This window comes from Periophthalmus magnuspinnatus, chromosome 22 (assembly GCF_009829125.3).
Source record: "Periophthalmus magnuspinnatus isolate fPerMag1 chromosome 22, fPerMag1.2.pri, whole genome shotgun sequence".
Classification (NCBI taxonomy): domain Eukaryota; kingdom Metazoa; phylum Chordata; class Actinopteri; order Gobiiformes; family Gobiidae; genus Periophthalmus; species Periophthalmus magnuspinnatus.
The window spans coordinates 21,978,347-21,995,283 of record NC_047147.1 but is presented as its reverse complement, the minus strand read 5'-3'; the positions used below and the strand labels follow the sequence as shown (position 1 = coordinate 21,995,283).

The 16,937-nt window shown below is 40.5% G+C and overlaps 2 protein-coding genes across 5 annotated transcripts in view; one reads left to right on the top strand and one right to left on the bottom strand.

Annotated features, from left to right (window-relative positions):
- dync1h1 (dynein, cytoplasmic 1, heavy chain 1) overlaps positions 1-9,846 on the top strand; it is a 39,877-nt gene extending 30,031 nt beyond the window's left edge. For both annotated transcript variants that reach the window (XM_033987906.2, XM_033987905.2), the window contains exons 60-77: positions 27-161; positions 242-336; positions 505-679; positions 783-858; positions 1,799-1,959; positions 2,533-2,644; positions 3,184-3,244; positions 3,326-3,449; positions 3,606-3,719; positions 4,108-4,278; positions 4,505-4,722; positions 5,025-5,128; positions 6,469-6,677; positions 7,223-7,376; positions 7,917-8,059; positions 8,168-8,336; positions 8,733-8,857; positions 9,436-9,846. In XM_033987906.2, the coding sequence (XP_033843797.1) occupies positions 27-161; positions 242-336; positions 505-679; positions 783-858; positions 1,799-1,959; positions 2,533-2,644; positions 3,184-3,244; positions 3,326-3,449; positions 3,606-3,719; positions 4,108-4,278; positions 4,505-4,722; positions 5,025-5,128; positions 6,469-6,677; positions 7,223-7,376; positions 7,917-8,059; positions 8,168-8,336; positions 8,733-8,857; positions 9,436-9,564 (2,475 nt within the window). In that variant the 3' untranslated portion in view covers positions 9,565-9,846. The remainder of the gene's footprint in view (positions 1-26; positions 162-241; positions 337-504; positions 680-782; positions 859-1,798; positions 1,960-2,532; positions 2,645-3,183; positions 3,245-3,325; positions 3,450-3,605; positions 3,720-4,107; positions 4,279-4,504; positions 4,723-5,024; positions 5,129-6,468; positions 6,678-7,222; positions 7,377-7,916; positions 8,060-8,167; positions 8,337-8,732; positions 8,858-9,435) is intronic.
- Positions 9,847-12,274: 2,428 nt separating this feature from the next.
- Positions 12,275-16,273, bottom strand: LOC117390374 (uncharacterized). Of its 3 annotated transcripts, none has more exons than XM_055231107.1 (5): positions 16,098-16,273; positions 15,984-16,039; positions 15,485-15,559; positions 15,145-15,237; positions 12,275-14,344 (listed from the first exon to the last, which is right to left on the bottom strand). In XM_055231107.1, exons 1-5 carry the CDS (start codon positions 16,123-16,125, stop codon positions 13,850-13,852), a joined length of 747 nt encoding a protein of 248 aa, XP_055087082.1. In that variant the 5' UTR covers positions 16,126-16,273; the 3' UTR covers positions 12,275-13,849. The 3 variants fall into 3 exon arrangements, with proteins under 3 accessions (XP_055087082.1, XP_055087083.1, XP_055087084.1); XM_055231108.1 differs by having other exon boundaries at positions 15,485-15,556; positions 16,098-16,263; XM_055231109.1 differs by lacking the exon at positions 15,984-16,039 and having other exon boundaries at positions 13,648-14,344; positions 16,098-16,226.
- Positions 16,274-16,937: the final 664 nt, after the last annotated feature.

Genomic DNA, 16,937 nt, shown 5'->3' with positions numbered 1-16,937 from the left:
TTTTAACCAACTTGTTCCCCTTGCAGATGCACTTCCTGTACCAGTACTCTCTGCACTTCTTCCTGGACACGTACCACACTGTCCTGTATGAGAACCCCAACCTGAAGAGCGTCACCGACCACTCCCAGAGACTGGCCACCATCACAAAGGACCTCTTCCAGGTTGGACCCCCAGAACCAGACTGTAACCATGCATTACCACACCTGTACTCCACTCACAAACTCTTCTGTTGTGGTTTTAGGTGGCCTTTAACCGAGTGGCCCGGGGCATGCTTCACCACGACCACATCACCTTTGCCATGCTGCTGGCCAAAATCAGCCTCAAGGGAATGACCAGGTTAGAAAAGTCCATAGAATACATTGAATTAGATGCCATATTTTCAGATTATGGACAAGGGCCTATGTAACTCTATGGGACATAAGAAATGACCAAACTTGCAATGCACAAATCATGAACCTTCTTTGTTATACATTGCACATTAACTTATGTCTTGGGTTGTTCCAGCGAGCCTTCATACGACTCCGAATTCCAGCACTTCCTGCGGGGTAAGGAGATGGTTCTGACCGGTACAGTCCTGCCCAAAGTCAAAGGCCTGACCACAGAGCAGACCGAAGCCATGGTCCGCCTCAGCCGGCTGCCTGCCTTCAAGGACCTGGTGGACAAGGTGCAGGCTGATGATGTAAGTTACTCTGGTTTGAAACATAATATTCCTTTTTAAAGGTAAAGACAAGTTTTTAAACATGTTTTTTTTTTTTTTTTTTTTTGTTGTTTTTTTTTTCCAGCAAATCTTCATGTGGCTTGAGAGCAACACTCCGGAGCTGGCTGTGCCCTACCTGTGGACAGAGGAGAAGCAGTCCAGTAAGTGTACCATATTCTAAAAAAATTGTCTCTCAAATGTCCTGTTACACCTACTGAGGTTATCCTCCATAGCTCCAGGAATGCTCCTCCATGTTTCATGTTTCAAGTAAATATACTTGACCCTGATTATTTTAGATTTCAGATTGTCACCATTATAAAGTATGTTTCTGGTTGCTGCCTGCTATTATTTTTAGCTTTATTATATTGACTTCACTCCAGTACATTCAGCCTCATGGCTTTTTTTTTCTGCAAGACAACAGTGGCAACTAAATCACTTCTCTTTTTTTATGTGTATATAATTTGACACAATAAAATTTGGCACAGAAAATGTAGGGTTTCCAATGCAAGACCAAGATACCTAAGACCAGGTACTAGTTTATGAAAACTATGCCTTAATTAGCCCTAATAAAGCATGAGCAGAGCCCATTTGTTCATAATGAATAAATGGGGTATCAATAAAGTAGTTACTAAGCAGAGAGATATAGTCTGTCCAGCTGGTTCCCAGTCTTTCCCGGAGTCTCCTCTTGGTGGGGCATGCCCTTAACACATCTCCATTGAGGTGTACAGGAGGCATCCAGAACAAATGCCCACTGCCACCTCAGCTAGCTCCGTTCCATGTGGAGGAGCAGCGACTCTATTCAGAGCTCACCACCCTTTAGGGAAACTCAATTAACCACTTGTATCCACCATTTTGTCCTTTCAGTCATTACCCAAAGCTCATGAACATACTAACTCTTAATCACTTGCTTACATATTCACTAAGCATGAATCACTCTTGATAAACTATTTGTTCATTATGAATTAAGAATTTGTTCATGCTTTATAATAATTGCGCTATTTACAGCCTTAATGAAGATATACCTTTTCTAAAGTACTAGGTAATATGCAGTGTTATTACTGCTCCACCCTGACTGCATCCTGTCTCTTGTTCTGCCTACAGCTTCCATAGGTCAGGCAGTGCACCAGCTGCTGTTGATCCAGGCGTTCCGTCCTGACCGGCTCCTAGCCATGTCCCACCTGTTTGTGTCCAAGGTGCTGGGGGACACCTTCATGAGCATCATCGAGCAGCCACTAGACCTGGCCAACATCGTGGACAGTGAGGTATGGACCGCCCCTCTCAGTCACAGCATGTAACCGCTCTTAGCTTATGGATGACAGATTGGTTGGATAAGGAGATGTAACATTAACTTAAAACAGCTTTCATCTTCAGCTTTAGTTATAATAATTTTGTTCTTTGTAGGACACTGCAGAATGCTTTCTAGCAATCAAGGCTAGGGATGGGTAGTAGATCTGTTCTTGATCTGATATTTGGTACAGATATTTTTTTGCACTGTCCCATTCTCTGTGCCCTTTTTTAAATAATGTGAAATGTAAAGAATAATGTGAAATGGAAAATAGAAGGCTGCATGTTTACACAAACATGTAACAAATAATTTTATGTTCCAGATAAAACAACATAATAAAGATCAGAAAATGACAGAATATCGGCCCTTTGGATGACAATTCTCTGATGCATTAACCTTTGAGACAGTAGCCCAAAAAAAAGCATTTATATTGATTGTGAAATGCAATACACTTGAGATAGGGAAAAACAGAAATGTTACAATTACCTTTAAGTACAATGATGAAGAGCCAGCCTAATTGAATATTTGACCACTTTCCTCCTGTGCCTAGGTGAAACCCAGCACTCCAGTCCTCATGTGCTCTGTACCCGGGTATGACGCCAGCGGCCTGGTCCGAGATCTGGCAGCAGAACAAAACAAGCAAATCACATCCGTCTCTATTGGTGAGTCAGTGCAGATGATCGTTGTTGTGACCATTGATTAATGTGTCAGGGGCACAACCAGTAAGATTCTACTACTGTTTTGGTCCAGAATTAGCAGAAATTTACCATTTCATTTACATGTCAAACTCATCTATATTAGGGCTGCAGTATTAATCAAAATCGCTATTTGAATGGACACAATTGGCAAATTGCAAAGGCTACAGTTTTAGAAGCACCATAATTTCCTCCACAAACAACAAAATCTCCTGTTATTTTTACATAAAACCGCTAGTTAGCAGTTTTTATGGATTTTTTTTTTTTTAAGTCTAGGTAGCATAGATCTGTACAAACATGTTCTGAAGTGTGATTCTCGTAATAGTTTGTCAGTTCATATTCCAATCGTTTTGTACAGTCATGTTTAAAATGTGAACTTTGAACAGAATCCTACTATTAAAACATAAATCACAAATCTAATGGAAATGCTTGTCAGAAAATGCAATTACATATTTTTTTCCAAATCATATGACCCTAATGTGTCTATTGTTTATGGCTGTTTACAGGTTCAGCTGAGGGCTTCAACAAGGCCGACAGGGACATTAACACTGCGGTCAAATCTGGCAGGTGAGTCGTTGTATTATGATGCATGTGATGCCCATATTAGTTCCCACAGACTGAGCGTTATCTCCTCCTGCTCCTCCCCAGGTGGGTGATGTTGGAGAACGTGCACCTGGCTCCAGGCTGGCTTATGCAGCTGGAGAAGAAGCTCCATTCAATGCAGCCCCACGCCAGCTTCAGACTCTTCCTCACCATGGAGATCAACCCCAAGGTACACAACCACCGATACTTAATGTTATAACAGTAATATATGCAAGGGTTAAGAACATAAAAAAGAAAACTATTCTGGTTGGAACACATTCACATCATTTCAGGCTCTGTAATGTTCCTAATGCTAATCCTGTTTAACCTCCCTGGTCCTCCTCAGGTGCCAGTGAACCTACTCCGGGCTGGGCGCATCTTTGTGTTTGAGCCTCCTCCTGGCGTCAAGGCCAACATGCTGCGTACATTCAGCAGCATTCCTGTGGCCCGCATGTGCAAGGTACCCTCACCTCACTCTCTACCTTTACAGGACTGCAACATTAATCGCAATTGAATCGGAATCACAATCAGCAAATCAGAAAGGCTGCAGTTTTTCAAATACCGTAATTTCATCCACAAACATAAAATCTCTCTTATCTCTGCATAAAAACTGCTAACCCTCTATTTAGATCTGTATAAACATGTTCTGAAGTGTGATATGTGATTCTTGTATTTGTCAGTTCAGATTTTAGTATTTTTTTCTGGATCCGTTTAAAATGTGAACTGAATCCTATTTTTTTTAAACATAAATCACGAAGTCGGTCAGTAAAATCACAGTTGGATTGGAAAATGGCTCAGCCCTTGTCCAAACCCTAACCATGGCTCCTGTTGTCTTCTGGTGTCTATAGGCGCCAAATGAGCGCGCCCGCCTGTACTTCTTGTTGGCCTGGTTCCATGCAGTGATCCAGGAGAGGCTGAGGTATGCTCCTCTGGGCTGGTCCAAGAAGTACGAGTTTGGAGAGTCCGACCTGCGCTCAGCCTGCGACACCGTAGACACATGGCTGGACGACACCGCCAAGGTACAGGCCAAAAGCAGTCATAAGCATGAAAAAAAGAGTTTGTAGTCATGTGATGCAAAATCAGAATCAAAGATTGAACTATTGCCAACCCAAGGTTAAATAAAGAGCACACATCTTTGTAAAAGTACATTATAACAAGTTTTTCATCTGAAAATGTGGTGTGAAGCCCTAGTTGAAAGAAAATCTACATTTGAATGAATTTGACTGAAGCTGCTTGTGTGCACAGGGCCGTCAGAACATTGCTCCGGATAAGATCCCGTGGGCGGCTCTGAAGACCCTCATGGCCCAGTCCATCTATGGAGGACGCATCGACAACGAGTTTGACCAGCGCCTGCTCAACACTTTCCTAGACAGAATCTTCACCAAGGGCAGCTTCGACAGCGACTTCAAACTGGCCCTCAAGGTGGACGGGCACAAGGACATCAAGATGCCCGATGGCATAAGGTACAGTGGGCTTTACACTTGGGGATTCACAAAGCTGAATTCGATGTGTTGGGACCATACACTAATCCAAACGGTCTCTGTGCAACTGAAAGCCATAGGTCAGATAACATACATGTGGTTTCATACACATGCATTACTTACTCATAGTTACACTTTTGTTTTGTAGTAAGTAGTGCATGTCATGTCTACCACTGGGTGACGCTAAAAGCACTAAAGACCTTTTGCCATGGGTGAAAGAAGTGTGCAGGGTGTTTATAATACTATGATTGTGAAGTGTAAATGTTTGTTTTCCTGTTGTCCAGGCGTGAGGAGTTCATGCACTGGGTGGAGATGTTGCCAGACACCCAGACTCCATCTTGGCTTGGTCTGCCCAGTAACGCTGAGAAGGTCCTGCTCACCACTCAGGGTGCGCTCATCTTCATTACTCCTCACAAATTCATAAGCTTGTTATTATATTTTCATATATATATATATATATATTTTTTTTTTTTTTTTTTTTTTTTGCATTTATTATGGTGATACTAACCCTTGTTTTTGCAGGTCATGTCTTGGTATATATACTGTTTCAATTAACTGACACATTCAGACATTACAAACTACAGAGAGCCCTAATGCTCCGGTGATCTTAAATGAACGGTTGATCTCAAGCTTGTCCCTGTGCTGAGTGTGTTCACAGTGAAGTCTCCACTTAGGCCTGTTCCTGTAGTGTCCTGTTTTGTCCTGTAGAGGCAGTGCTCCTCACCCTCCAGCAGCTGGACTTAGCTGTCATCATGTCACTTCCCCTTTACCCATGCCCTCATACAGCCCCTGTAGCCCACCCACACCCCCAGCTCCTCCCACCTCTTCTGCCCTCCTATGGTGTTGCATTGTAGCCCCACAATACACACCAAACACATCAACAACTTGAATATTTCCTGATGATACCCTTCCCCCCTTTCCCAAACCCAGACTTTCCCGATGACCACTCCACACTTCATCCCTGCTCCAGTGGTTTTCAGAGTGCGACTGTGTCTCAAATACCACTGTTGGCTTCTTTTACTTGCCTAGGTTTGGACAGCAATGGACTGCAAAATGACCAAAAAAATTACTTTTACTACCTACATAAGTATGGGGAAAAAGTTCAGATTCTTGGAGGATAAAACACACTATTGTCATCAACATTCCCACAGACACTGCTCTGTCTGAAGCTGTTCAAATAAATCTCAGATTAAAGTCTAATTTGAGTAACAATCTGACCAGAAAGCGCTGACTCAGTTGGAACTACAATAGGCGAGCTGATTTGTGCTCTTAAACAAGTTTTGGTAGTGTTTGCTAGTCTGTGCATTGTTTCCATGGTAACTGCTGAACATTACACCATAGCGATCCATGTAGAACACTCCCAGCATGATGTCACTGTAAAGTATCAATAGACAGACTACCTCTAGCTTGGATAGAATTTCCTGAGGTGACTACTAAGCTGTTTGAGAACCACTGTCCCTCCTCCACTCCCATCCCACATGAGTTCAACTGTGCTTTATCGGATTATAAAGGCCTGAAAATATACAGCCATTTCCTCATTAACATTGTTTGGATGTTACCTGCCTGCAGCCTTGTTTTGTCCTTTACCATCTTCTCTGTGGCCATGTTCCACCAGGTAAGCTCTATCTCTTCTTCTGGTATTAATATCTTGTACCCCATTGCTCTGCCCCCTCCCTTCCTCCCTCCCTCTCTCCCTCTGCTCCTCCTCTTCCTCCGTTGGCTGCGCAGGCACAGACATGATGGGTAAGATGCTGAAAATGCAGATGCTGGAGGATGAGGATGACCTGGCATATGAGACAGAGAAGAAGCAGCGCACTTCCTCCTCATCAGATGCCCAGCCCGCCTGGATGAGGACGCTCCACACCACCGCCGCGAACTGGCTCCAGCTCATGCCACAGACAGTCAACCCACTCAAGCGCACTGTGGAGAACATCAAGGTGTGGAGGGAAGGAGGGGGAGACGGGAGACAGACAGGGGGAGGAGGGTGATAGTGTATCAGAGTAGTAAATAGGGATGTCAAGAATATTCGTTAATCGGTGACTGCAGCATAAATTGGCCTTAAGCCTGCTCCTGACCAGGCTAAGGCTGTTTCTCAAATCACTTACCTTGCCTTGACCTGGATGCTTTTAGATCAGACAATCACTCACTGCCCAAGTCGTGTTCTATTCCTCCATGTCCTTCGTTTGGTTAGCATGTGGCTAATGGGCATGGATCTGTATTGTATGCATGTTAGCTGAAGTTTATTTGTATATTTGAGCCTAGATTACAAAGTAAGACAGTTTTATGAAACAGCCCCAGAGGACACCAAACATTTCAGACCATGTGAACAACTAAAAAAAAATCTGTTTAAATAAAATGTATTTGAACTTCAATGTTATTAAAGCCATCAGAGTGTTGTCACCACATTGAAAGGCTCTTGTTTGCCTTTTGAATTTTTCTTGATTTATGCCATTATGTATGAAACGGGTGCTGCCCCCTACAGGACCCTCTGTTCCGCTTCTTCGAGCGCGAGGTCAAGATGGGAGGAAAGATGCTGCAGGAGATCCGCCAGGACCTGTCCGATGTGGTGCAGGTGTGTGAGGGCAAGAAGAAGCAGACCAATGACCTGCGGACGCTCATCAGCGACTTGGTCAAAGGTAACACTATATCACAGACACTGTAATAACAGTGTGCCACTCAACAACTCATACCACAAGTGGAAAGCCAACTTTGTCTTGGATACCTTATTTATCATACAATTAAAGAATGTATTTTGATAGTCGATTGCATGATAGAACATTCCATTGTCAAAAACATGCCTAGGGAGGTTTTAGATGTCATTCATGTATATTTGAGTATTTTAGCTATCTCTCTCCCAGGCCCTATTTGAACCCTCCTTGTGGTTAGCTGTAAGATTCTATGCAGTGCTCAGCCCACAAACCTATGTCAGCCATGCTCCCTCACGATAATTCTCCATAAAACAATCCATGCTGATAGTGCTCTTAAAGATGTTAATTTACTCTGTTGAAAATGCTAAGAATAAATAATATAATAATATTTAGATGTATTAAATACATTTGTGTGGAAGTTCACTCAAGTTGGACTGCATTTTATTTATTCGTGGGTCAAGGTAATTGCAGTAAAGATGATGCAATGTAGTACAATCCTCATACTGACTTGAGTGCGTATACTTGTAGGTATCCTCCCTCGCAGTTGGTGCCGCTACACTGTCCCCGTATCCATGACTGTGATCCAGTGGGTGGCAGACTTCAGTGAGAGGATCAAGCAGCTGCAGCAGATCTCCCAGGGAGCAGCCAGCGGGGGCGCTAAAGAGCTCAAGGTACTGCATTGTGAATCTGGGCCCACCTAAGACACACAGTTATGCCTTGTACCATCTAGTCTGATGTTGGATTCTCTTTAATGAGGCTTTGTGTTGTGTCCTGTCCAGAACATCCACGTGTGCCTGGGCAGCCTGTTCGTCCCTGAGGCGTACATCACTGCCACCCGTCAGTATGTGGCTCAGGCTAACAGCTGGTCTCTGGAGGAGCTGTACCTGGAGGTGAACGTGACCACAGCACAGGGAGCAACACTGGACGCATGCAGCTTTGGAATCAAAGGTCACACACTACTGGACACAGTTTACCTTACTCAAACAAGATCCTTATCATTTGAATCTACATATATTGTTTATAGTTTTGACAGTGACTATGTTTACGCACACACAAATATTTGATGATGATCTGATGTCTGGAGTTATCAGGGTGTGAGTACCGGTAATCTGATTTCTTTCTGCTTGCTCACACCTGCAGGTCTTCCAAATACAACACTTACTACTGCACTCAAAATCTGATTATCGTTAATGGAAATGTAATCTGATTTTTTTTTTCTGATCATGATTCCTATAAAAACTCCAGAAATCCGATAATGCATTTTAGAGTAACTGGCTTTTTTCCATAAATCTGATAGTAAGTTGGATGTATGAGAATGTCTAATGCTTGAGTGCTGTGCTACAGGTCTGAAGCTGCAGGGGGCGACCTGTGCCAACAACAAGCTGTCACTGTCCACATCCATCTCCACAGAGCTGCCCCTCACCCAACTGCGCTGGGTCAAACAGGGCAGTGCTGAGAAGAAGCACCAGGTACGACCACCATTACCACCAGCACAACTCACACATATTTGAAAGAGTGTAGCAGGTATATTATCTGTTCTCATGGCTTCAATTCAAACCACCATAATTGCTCAGAGGAGGGCACTTAGCAATGAGGCATAGTAGCTGTCAATTTAGCCTTTTTGCTAACGCTAGCGGGAGAGAACTCAGGGAAAGAAGGCAGCTCATTGGTCTTTCATTAATGTTCAAATCTTGATTTAGGGACTAAATCATTCAATAAATATCCCAGGATCATGTAGCACGGGTTAAAACCATCATTTTAAGATTAGTTTTAAAGCTGCAGATGCAGAGATGGGCCACGATTTTTCAATAGAAAGTGAATTGGTGCAAATTGGTACTGTATATTGGTGCAAATTGGTACTTATATTGATGGATAGTAGCCACCGTGTTACAAATACAACATACAGTCTATGGTGCAGTTTTTTATACACATAAAAGTGACAATGGAAAAAATTTACCTCAAAAGTTCAACTATTTCTAGATTTTTCAATATCTCATTTTTGAAGTGCCATCACCCTGCGCCTCACCCACCTGTGCTTTCCCCGTAGGTGACCCTGCCCGTGTACCTCAACTTCACACGCTCCGACCTGATCTTCACCGTGGACTTCGATATCGCCACCAAAGAAGATCCGCACAGCTTCTACGAGCGCGGAGTGGCCATCCTGTGCACGGAGTAGAGCAGTCACACCCACTACTCATGTCTTTTATTTACCCACTACATATTAATCAGTAGTAGTTGTAGTTGCATTCTAATGTTAACAGTAAGAGTAAAAGTGTAGGGATTGTAACCATAGGCCACAGTCATGTAGAAGAAAGGCTTTGGAAGTGACTAGAGGGTGAACAGGAAGTGGTACAGTTTGGTACAGGCTTATGGAGAGTTCAGATGGGGAAGAAATGTTGAAATGATGTTTTTAAATGAAAGGATTCAATGCAATTGGAATAAAGTACATTAAAATAAATATTGAGTTTTTTGTATTTATTAACATATTTTTAATTAGATGTGTCGAAGTAAAATGGTAGATTCAAGCGCTAATTAAAGGTGCTGTTCTTGATTTTTACTCTTAAAAATGTGAAAAACAAGAGCATTCTGAGCATCCTAATTATTCACTATGAGGTTTTTAAGCACTTTTTACAACTTTCAGAGACCAGTTGACCTGCATGGTAACAAGCACTTATTTTAGTGTAAAAAGGCTTTATAATTGGATGTAGGCAGTGTGGACTTGTATTGTTTGTACAGCTCTTGAGGTAAAAATATCTGCTGTGGCAAGACATGTTTTGCTTACATTTATGGGTAAAAAAATCTGATACCGTTCTTTAAATGTCTGCTAACAAGTGAATTAGATATTTGTGGTTAATATTGCACTGATCTGATACTGGTGTGGGATATTTCGTTGCAGATACTGAAAAATGTATTGACTCTCAAATATCGGTTCAGCAGATATCCAGGTTGGAGCTATAAATTGATTTAATAAAACTATTTGCTGTTCTGAGTTTGCCCAGAAATAATGTTTTACTTTTAGAACTAAGCTGTTCTGTAGTTACTTGAAAGCTAAATAACAGCTACATTACACATTTGAAGCGTTTTTTGTCTTTGTTTTAAGGAAATAAATGCTGTTCTCTCTCGACTGGTATCGGCTGATACCCGGTATCGACACTTAAAGCTATAGTATCAGAATCGGTGTATCCCTAGTTAACTATGTAAATCTAAGGTACAAGAGACTGTATTGGACCCTCCAGCTGGACCCTCCTGGCCCTGGCTTCTCTCACACTGGAGGATGGGAGTGGGACACATGCACAGGACTCATTTGCCTTCAGAGAGGAAGATGCAGATAAGAGATGTACACTGTGTTCCATAATATGCAAATTATATTTTTCTCTGGTTTAACCAAATTGTCAATATCAATGACATTCATAATTTTCAAGTCATCAACCTTTAGAGAACAATTCAAATGTTATTGAACAAACCTCCCAATGATAACAGTATTTTAACTAAAAACTTAAAATGCACCATTCCAAATTAATATGCACAACAAAATAATTGGAACAAATGACCATTTTCAGTTCTTTGTTATTGTAAAAAACTGAAAATGGTCATTTGTTTATTTTTCAATTAGAAGCATTAGCATATCACTGAAATCAAAGCTATTTCAATCAAAACTTCTTCACAGGTCAAGTTACATTTTAACATAGGACCCCTTGAACTTGTGAGTTTGTGGAGAGTTTCTGCTTGAGTTTCAGGATGTCACAAAAGCCTCCCAGAGCTGCTGTTTGGATGTGAACTGCCTCCCGCCCTCATACATCTTTCGCTTGAGGATGCTCCAAAGGTTCTCAGTAGGGTTGAGGTCAGGGGAGGATGGGGGCCACTCCATGAGTTTCTCCTCTTTTATGTCCATAGCAGCCAATGATGCAGACGTATTCCTTGCAGCATGAGATGGGACATTGTTATGCATGAAGGTGATTTTGTTATGGAAAGAACGGTTCTTCTTTTTGTACCATGGAAGAACATGGTCAGTCAGAAACTTCACAAAGGTCATTTTCAAACCTTCAGGGACTCTAAAGGGGCTGACCTGCTCTCTCCCAATGATTCTGGCCCAGATCATGACTGCCACCTCCTTGCTGACATCGCAGCCTTGTTGGGATATGGTGGCCGTCCACTAACCATCCACCACTCCATCCATCTGGACCGTCCAGGCTTGCACGGCACTCATCAGTGAACAAGAAAATTAGCCTTAATGTATTTCTTGGCCCACTGGACTCATTTCTACTTGTGACCATTGTTTAAGGTTGGCCGAATAGAAGATTTATGCATAATTGCAAATCTCTGGAGGATCCTACACCTTGATGTTCGTGGGACCCCAGAGGCACCAGCAGCTTCAAATATCTGTTTGCTGCTTTGTAATGGCATTTTAGCAGCTGTTCTCTTAATCCAATGTATTTGTCTGGCAGGAACCTTCCTCATTGTGCCTTTATCTGCACAAATCCATGTGTGCTCTGAATCAGCTACAAGTCTCTTAGTAGTATGATGATCACGCTTAAGTTTCGTGAAATATCTAAGGTTTTCATACCTTATCCAACATATTCAACTATTTCATGCTTCAGCCCTAGATTCTTTTTCTTTCCCATATTGGTCCCATAATAATATTTCCCATAATCTTGGTCTGCTTAATAATGTGGAACGCCCGTCTTAAGTAGTTTTCCTTTACTTGGACTTACCTGGCAAACTAATTGGCACAGGTGTCTGAGATTGATTTCATTGACCCAAAGAGCCCTGAGACACAATACCATCCATGAGTTTCACTGGAAAACAAAAAAAATGTACTACTTGGGCAAGAGTAAAAAAGTATTTGGGAAAGTTACTACTCCAGAGTAACTGCCGAGACGTAACATCCGACTTATAATTTATAGTTAAAGTAAATGGAAGGACAAAACATTAAATAATGCACAAAATCTGTTATTTTCAAAGGATACACACAAATTAGACAAACTAAATCATATCTGAAGGAGCTGCCACAAACACAAATGTTCAAATCATTTCACATTGTCAACAAACATATACAAAAAACAAACATATATTGCTAGAAAAGTACTCTGAATTTCTTTACAAGGCTACTCCAGTAAGTACTACCCACCTCTCTGTGTATCTCATAGATTTTATGTGAAGTTAAAAAAGTCAAATGAGATAAGAAATGACAGTTCAATTATTATTAACAAATGTGAATTTAGTCTTTTTAACAGACTTTCAAATGTCGTAGTGTGGATAGGCTCAGGAACACAGATTTTAACCACAGACTAAGTTAAAACTACCTTTTAACGGTTGAAGTCAATATGCTGGTAAATATTTACTTAATGTCCTGATTACGCATATTTGCGGCAAACCCAAAAACTGCTATAATTAAAATTTCTATGAACTTTATTTTGGTATGATATGTAAGGAGGCATATAACAAACTGCTGCAGATTTTTATTTTGACCCAAGTCGCTTAATTTTGGGAATTTACAACAGTTGTATAAAAAATTCCTGAAGCTTTCTTTTTTTTCAATGGGCTCCTGCAGCTCCTGCTCAAACCTGCCCCATGAGAAACGAATTATAGAAAATTAAATAAACAGTGGAGGAATAACTTTACCATGTTTGTTGTACTGGTGCATGATTGGGTTTATTTCAAATAAGGGACACCGGGCGTTACCGGGTTAAAATGAAAATATGAAGTGACTTAAATATTCCAGAAGTTCAATTTGAATTATGAGATTTTAAATGTAGTTCTAGCATAATCCAGATTTGGTTCTGGTTTAGTCTTGGATAGTTTTTGTCAAAGTTAGACTTGGACCTGTAGTTTATGAAATGTACAATCTAAATCGTACATAAAATGATAATTTAAATTGCTTGTTTCTATGGGGGTGTTACACAATATGGAAATCTATATGGCAATCATTTAATAACTAAAAAGATATGTCATACACTGAAATATTTCTCAAACAAGTCACTTAAACTTCTAAACCATCAGCTAAAAATGTAACTATAGCGCCATCTGCTGTTAAATTTTTGTAATGGGGACTGCGCAATAACGGACACAATTGAGACATGCAAAAACACATGGTAAACTAATTCACTTTCTTGTCACCACGGATATGCCTGGAATGTTCCACAGTATGGTAAAAAACACATTCGATAACGTGGAGACAAGCATGTGAATTCCAAGGGTTAAGCAGCAGGTCAGATCTGTGGAAAGAGGACTAATGGGAAGGGGATTAATGCAAGATATATAGGTTTAACACCATACTGTGGTAAATTTCAGGCAAAGAAACATCTGCATGGAAAAAGCAGGTGACAACCCCCTTACTAGAAGTTACTTTTTGCACCTTTTGTGAAGTGTAATTTTTTTCTTCTTCTTTTTGTTCAGCTCATTTGCTGGCTTGACTATGAGGAGCCAGCATAGTCTCATTAATGGAAAACAATGAATCCAAGTTAATTTTTTTTCAACACAGTTTCTTCCAATTCCTCCTCCAGTTCCATGCTAACCACGCACTGCCGCTTCCTCTGTGTCCGATCCACCAGCTCTGCCCCGGGGAGCCCACACTTTCTCTTATGGAGGTTGGATGACGGGCTGGGAGATCTTTCATAAGACCTGTCCATCATGTAGGACCACCCAGACTTCAGGCATGGTCCTCCTCCGTCTCTTCCATTCTGCTCCGAAGCTAGCGAATCTTCCCCGTCGCTAAAAGACATGGTTGCATGGAAGTTGGAATTTTCGTCATATGAAAGTGTATTGTTTTGCTTGTCCGTATTGCTGGTTTTGATGGGGTCTGCAGCAGGTTGGTGGAGGGGTTGCTGGTTGAGTCTCCGGTTACGGCCCAAGCACCAGCAGAGGGAGCTCTTCACAAACTGTCTGGTTCGTCTGCTGCACTGGACATCCATAGAATCATCCGAGTCCTCCGAGCTGCCGTCGTAAGGGTCCAGAAACTGCAAAGAGGAAAAAGAGGATTAAATCAGCCCATTTGGCACAGCATTTTGGAAATACATCACATTATCCGTTTGGGCCTAGTTTAACCTTTATGTGTTCCTCCCGCTGGTGTTAGAGTGGAGTTTCTTTGGGGTCTTTTCTAACCCTGTTTTGCTTCTCATATTTCATGTATAAAGTAAAAGGAATTAAAAAAAAAAAAAGTTCTGTTCTATTTAGTCTGACTTCAAAATACTGCACACCAAAATTACCTTAGATTTAATTTATATAATTTAGTGCCAAATAGGCTTTGATTATGTGAAAAAGTGCATTTTATAGGCCCTATAACAGTGGAATATTTGCTGAATGAGAAGGTGGGAGTGGTCTACAAATGTGGAGCAAAAAGTGACATTGAAGTTCCTTGGGGTCAGTTATGTCATTTTTCCAGTCATTTCCATGGCTTGAGTGACTCCTGCTTACATTTCTGTGTTTGGCCTTTCATACCAACTTCATTCAAACTGGTTTTAAAGGCTCTGTCTAATACAGGATCAAGAATAACACAGGAATCAAATCTCACTGTAAATATGTGACTGGAGCTTTAGAACAATTAAAAACGCACAATAGAAAAACTCTTATTTAATAGGACTGCACATCCTGATTTAAAAAACACTCTCGCCTTAGAGCAAGAAGATTCCTGGTTCAATTCCCAGGCTGGGTAAGAAAATTTGCATGTTCTCCCTGTGTCTGGGTAGATACATTTAAAACATGCACAATGTCTATACCTCCACCTAGGTACTTCTGACCAAACTTGTGTCCAGATTACCACAGAGTAGCAGCCGTGTCTTCCTGTGGACTTGGGCACCAGGGGGAGGGTCTGGGGAACACAGTCGCTCTCTGCTGCACTGCTGCCACAGCCCTGAGCACGAAGAGGAAAAGAGTTATACAGTTACACACCCAAGCTGTGTTTGCTGGGGAGCAAGTTCTATCGTAGTACTGGATTGGTGACATGTGCCCAGGTGTTTTTGAAAATGTGGAAGGAATTGAACCATCCTACACTAAAAATGTGTAATGAGAGAATGATGAATGGTGCTCAACATGAGAATTTTGGGTAAGGTCAATGAAAAATGCCACACAGGACTTGAGAGAAAGGTACAGGGACATACCATAGTGCTGGTGTCGGACCACCTCAGGCTGACCTCAGACTCCGAGTCAGTGCTGGACTCCACTTTACACATCTCCTGATCCAACAGCACAGACCGGGATATGCACAAGATATTACATTAAAGTGCATATGGCAGGTTTTCATGTTTTTCTAATTCTGACTTGGTTTAGTGGGATAGTACCTGTGGTCAATATTTATCATAGTTTTACACCAGTAAAGTGACAGTTTGTGGGGAAAAAAGGCAGGAAAATTCGACCCAAAATGCAGTTAAGACATTTTCCTGACAGTTTAAACCTTCATTTAACTAAATAAAGTTGCCATTCATTTTTTTATTGATCTAATCATAACTATTGCACAGTTTTGAGAGGTTTTGGTCCATGCTTACATTATAGTTGTTAGTTAATGGTTATGGAAATATCTCTACTTATGTCTAATCACCATGTCAAACCATAAATATATACTACACCTTTCTTTTTAAAGGTAAAATATTTACTTCTCACCATGTACTTGAAAGCCAGGTGGTCCACATTATTGGGGACATATCTGCCTCTGGGATCTAAGAAAATTGAACTGGTGAAATGTAGGGGACATGACATAAACTTGATATAATTTACCCAAGTGTCTCCGTTTTCTCCACGCCATGAGGACATCTGGAGCTTCTAACTTCTACTGCAGGAGTCCAGGGGATCTTGGACTAAGCGTGTCGAGCTTCTGATGCGCCAAACCATGCGGAGGGAGAAGCACATGAGGGGCCTGACGCGAGATTTGAAATCATCGCACAAGTCCGATCAGCTGTTGTTCTACCTTTCAAAATAAAATGACTGAATAAAACGAGTCCTCAGATCAGATGCGATTCATATGTTTTGTAAGATATGCATTATTATTATTATTATTATTATTATTATTATTATTATTATTATTATTATTATTATTATTATTATTGTTATTATTATTATTATTATTATTATTATTATTATTATTATTATTATTATTATTATTATTATTAATAATAATAATAATAATGATGATGATGATGATGATGATGATGATGATGATGATGATGATGATGATGATGATGATGATGATGATAATAATAATAATAATAATAATAATAATTATTATTATTATTATTATTATTATTATTATTATTATTATTATTATTATTACATCCGGATGGGAATGATGATAATAATGATGATGATAATAATAATAATAATAATGATGATGATGATGATGATGATGATGATGATGATGATGATGATGATGATAATAATAATAATAATAATAATAATAATAATAATAATAATAATAATAATAATAATAATAATAGGCAAGTTTATTTGTACACAGTTCATACACAAGGTAATTCAAAGTGCTTTACAGAATAAGAAATAGATTAAAATCGCAATATAACCAATCAAAACATAAAATAACAATCACAAATAATCATCACA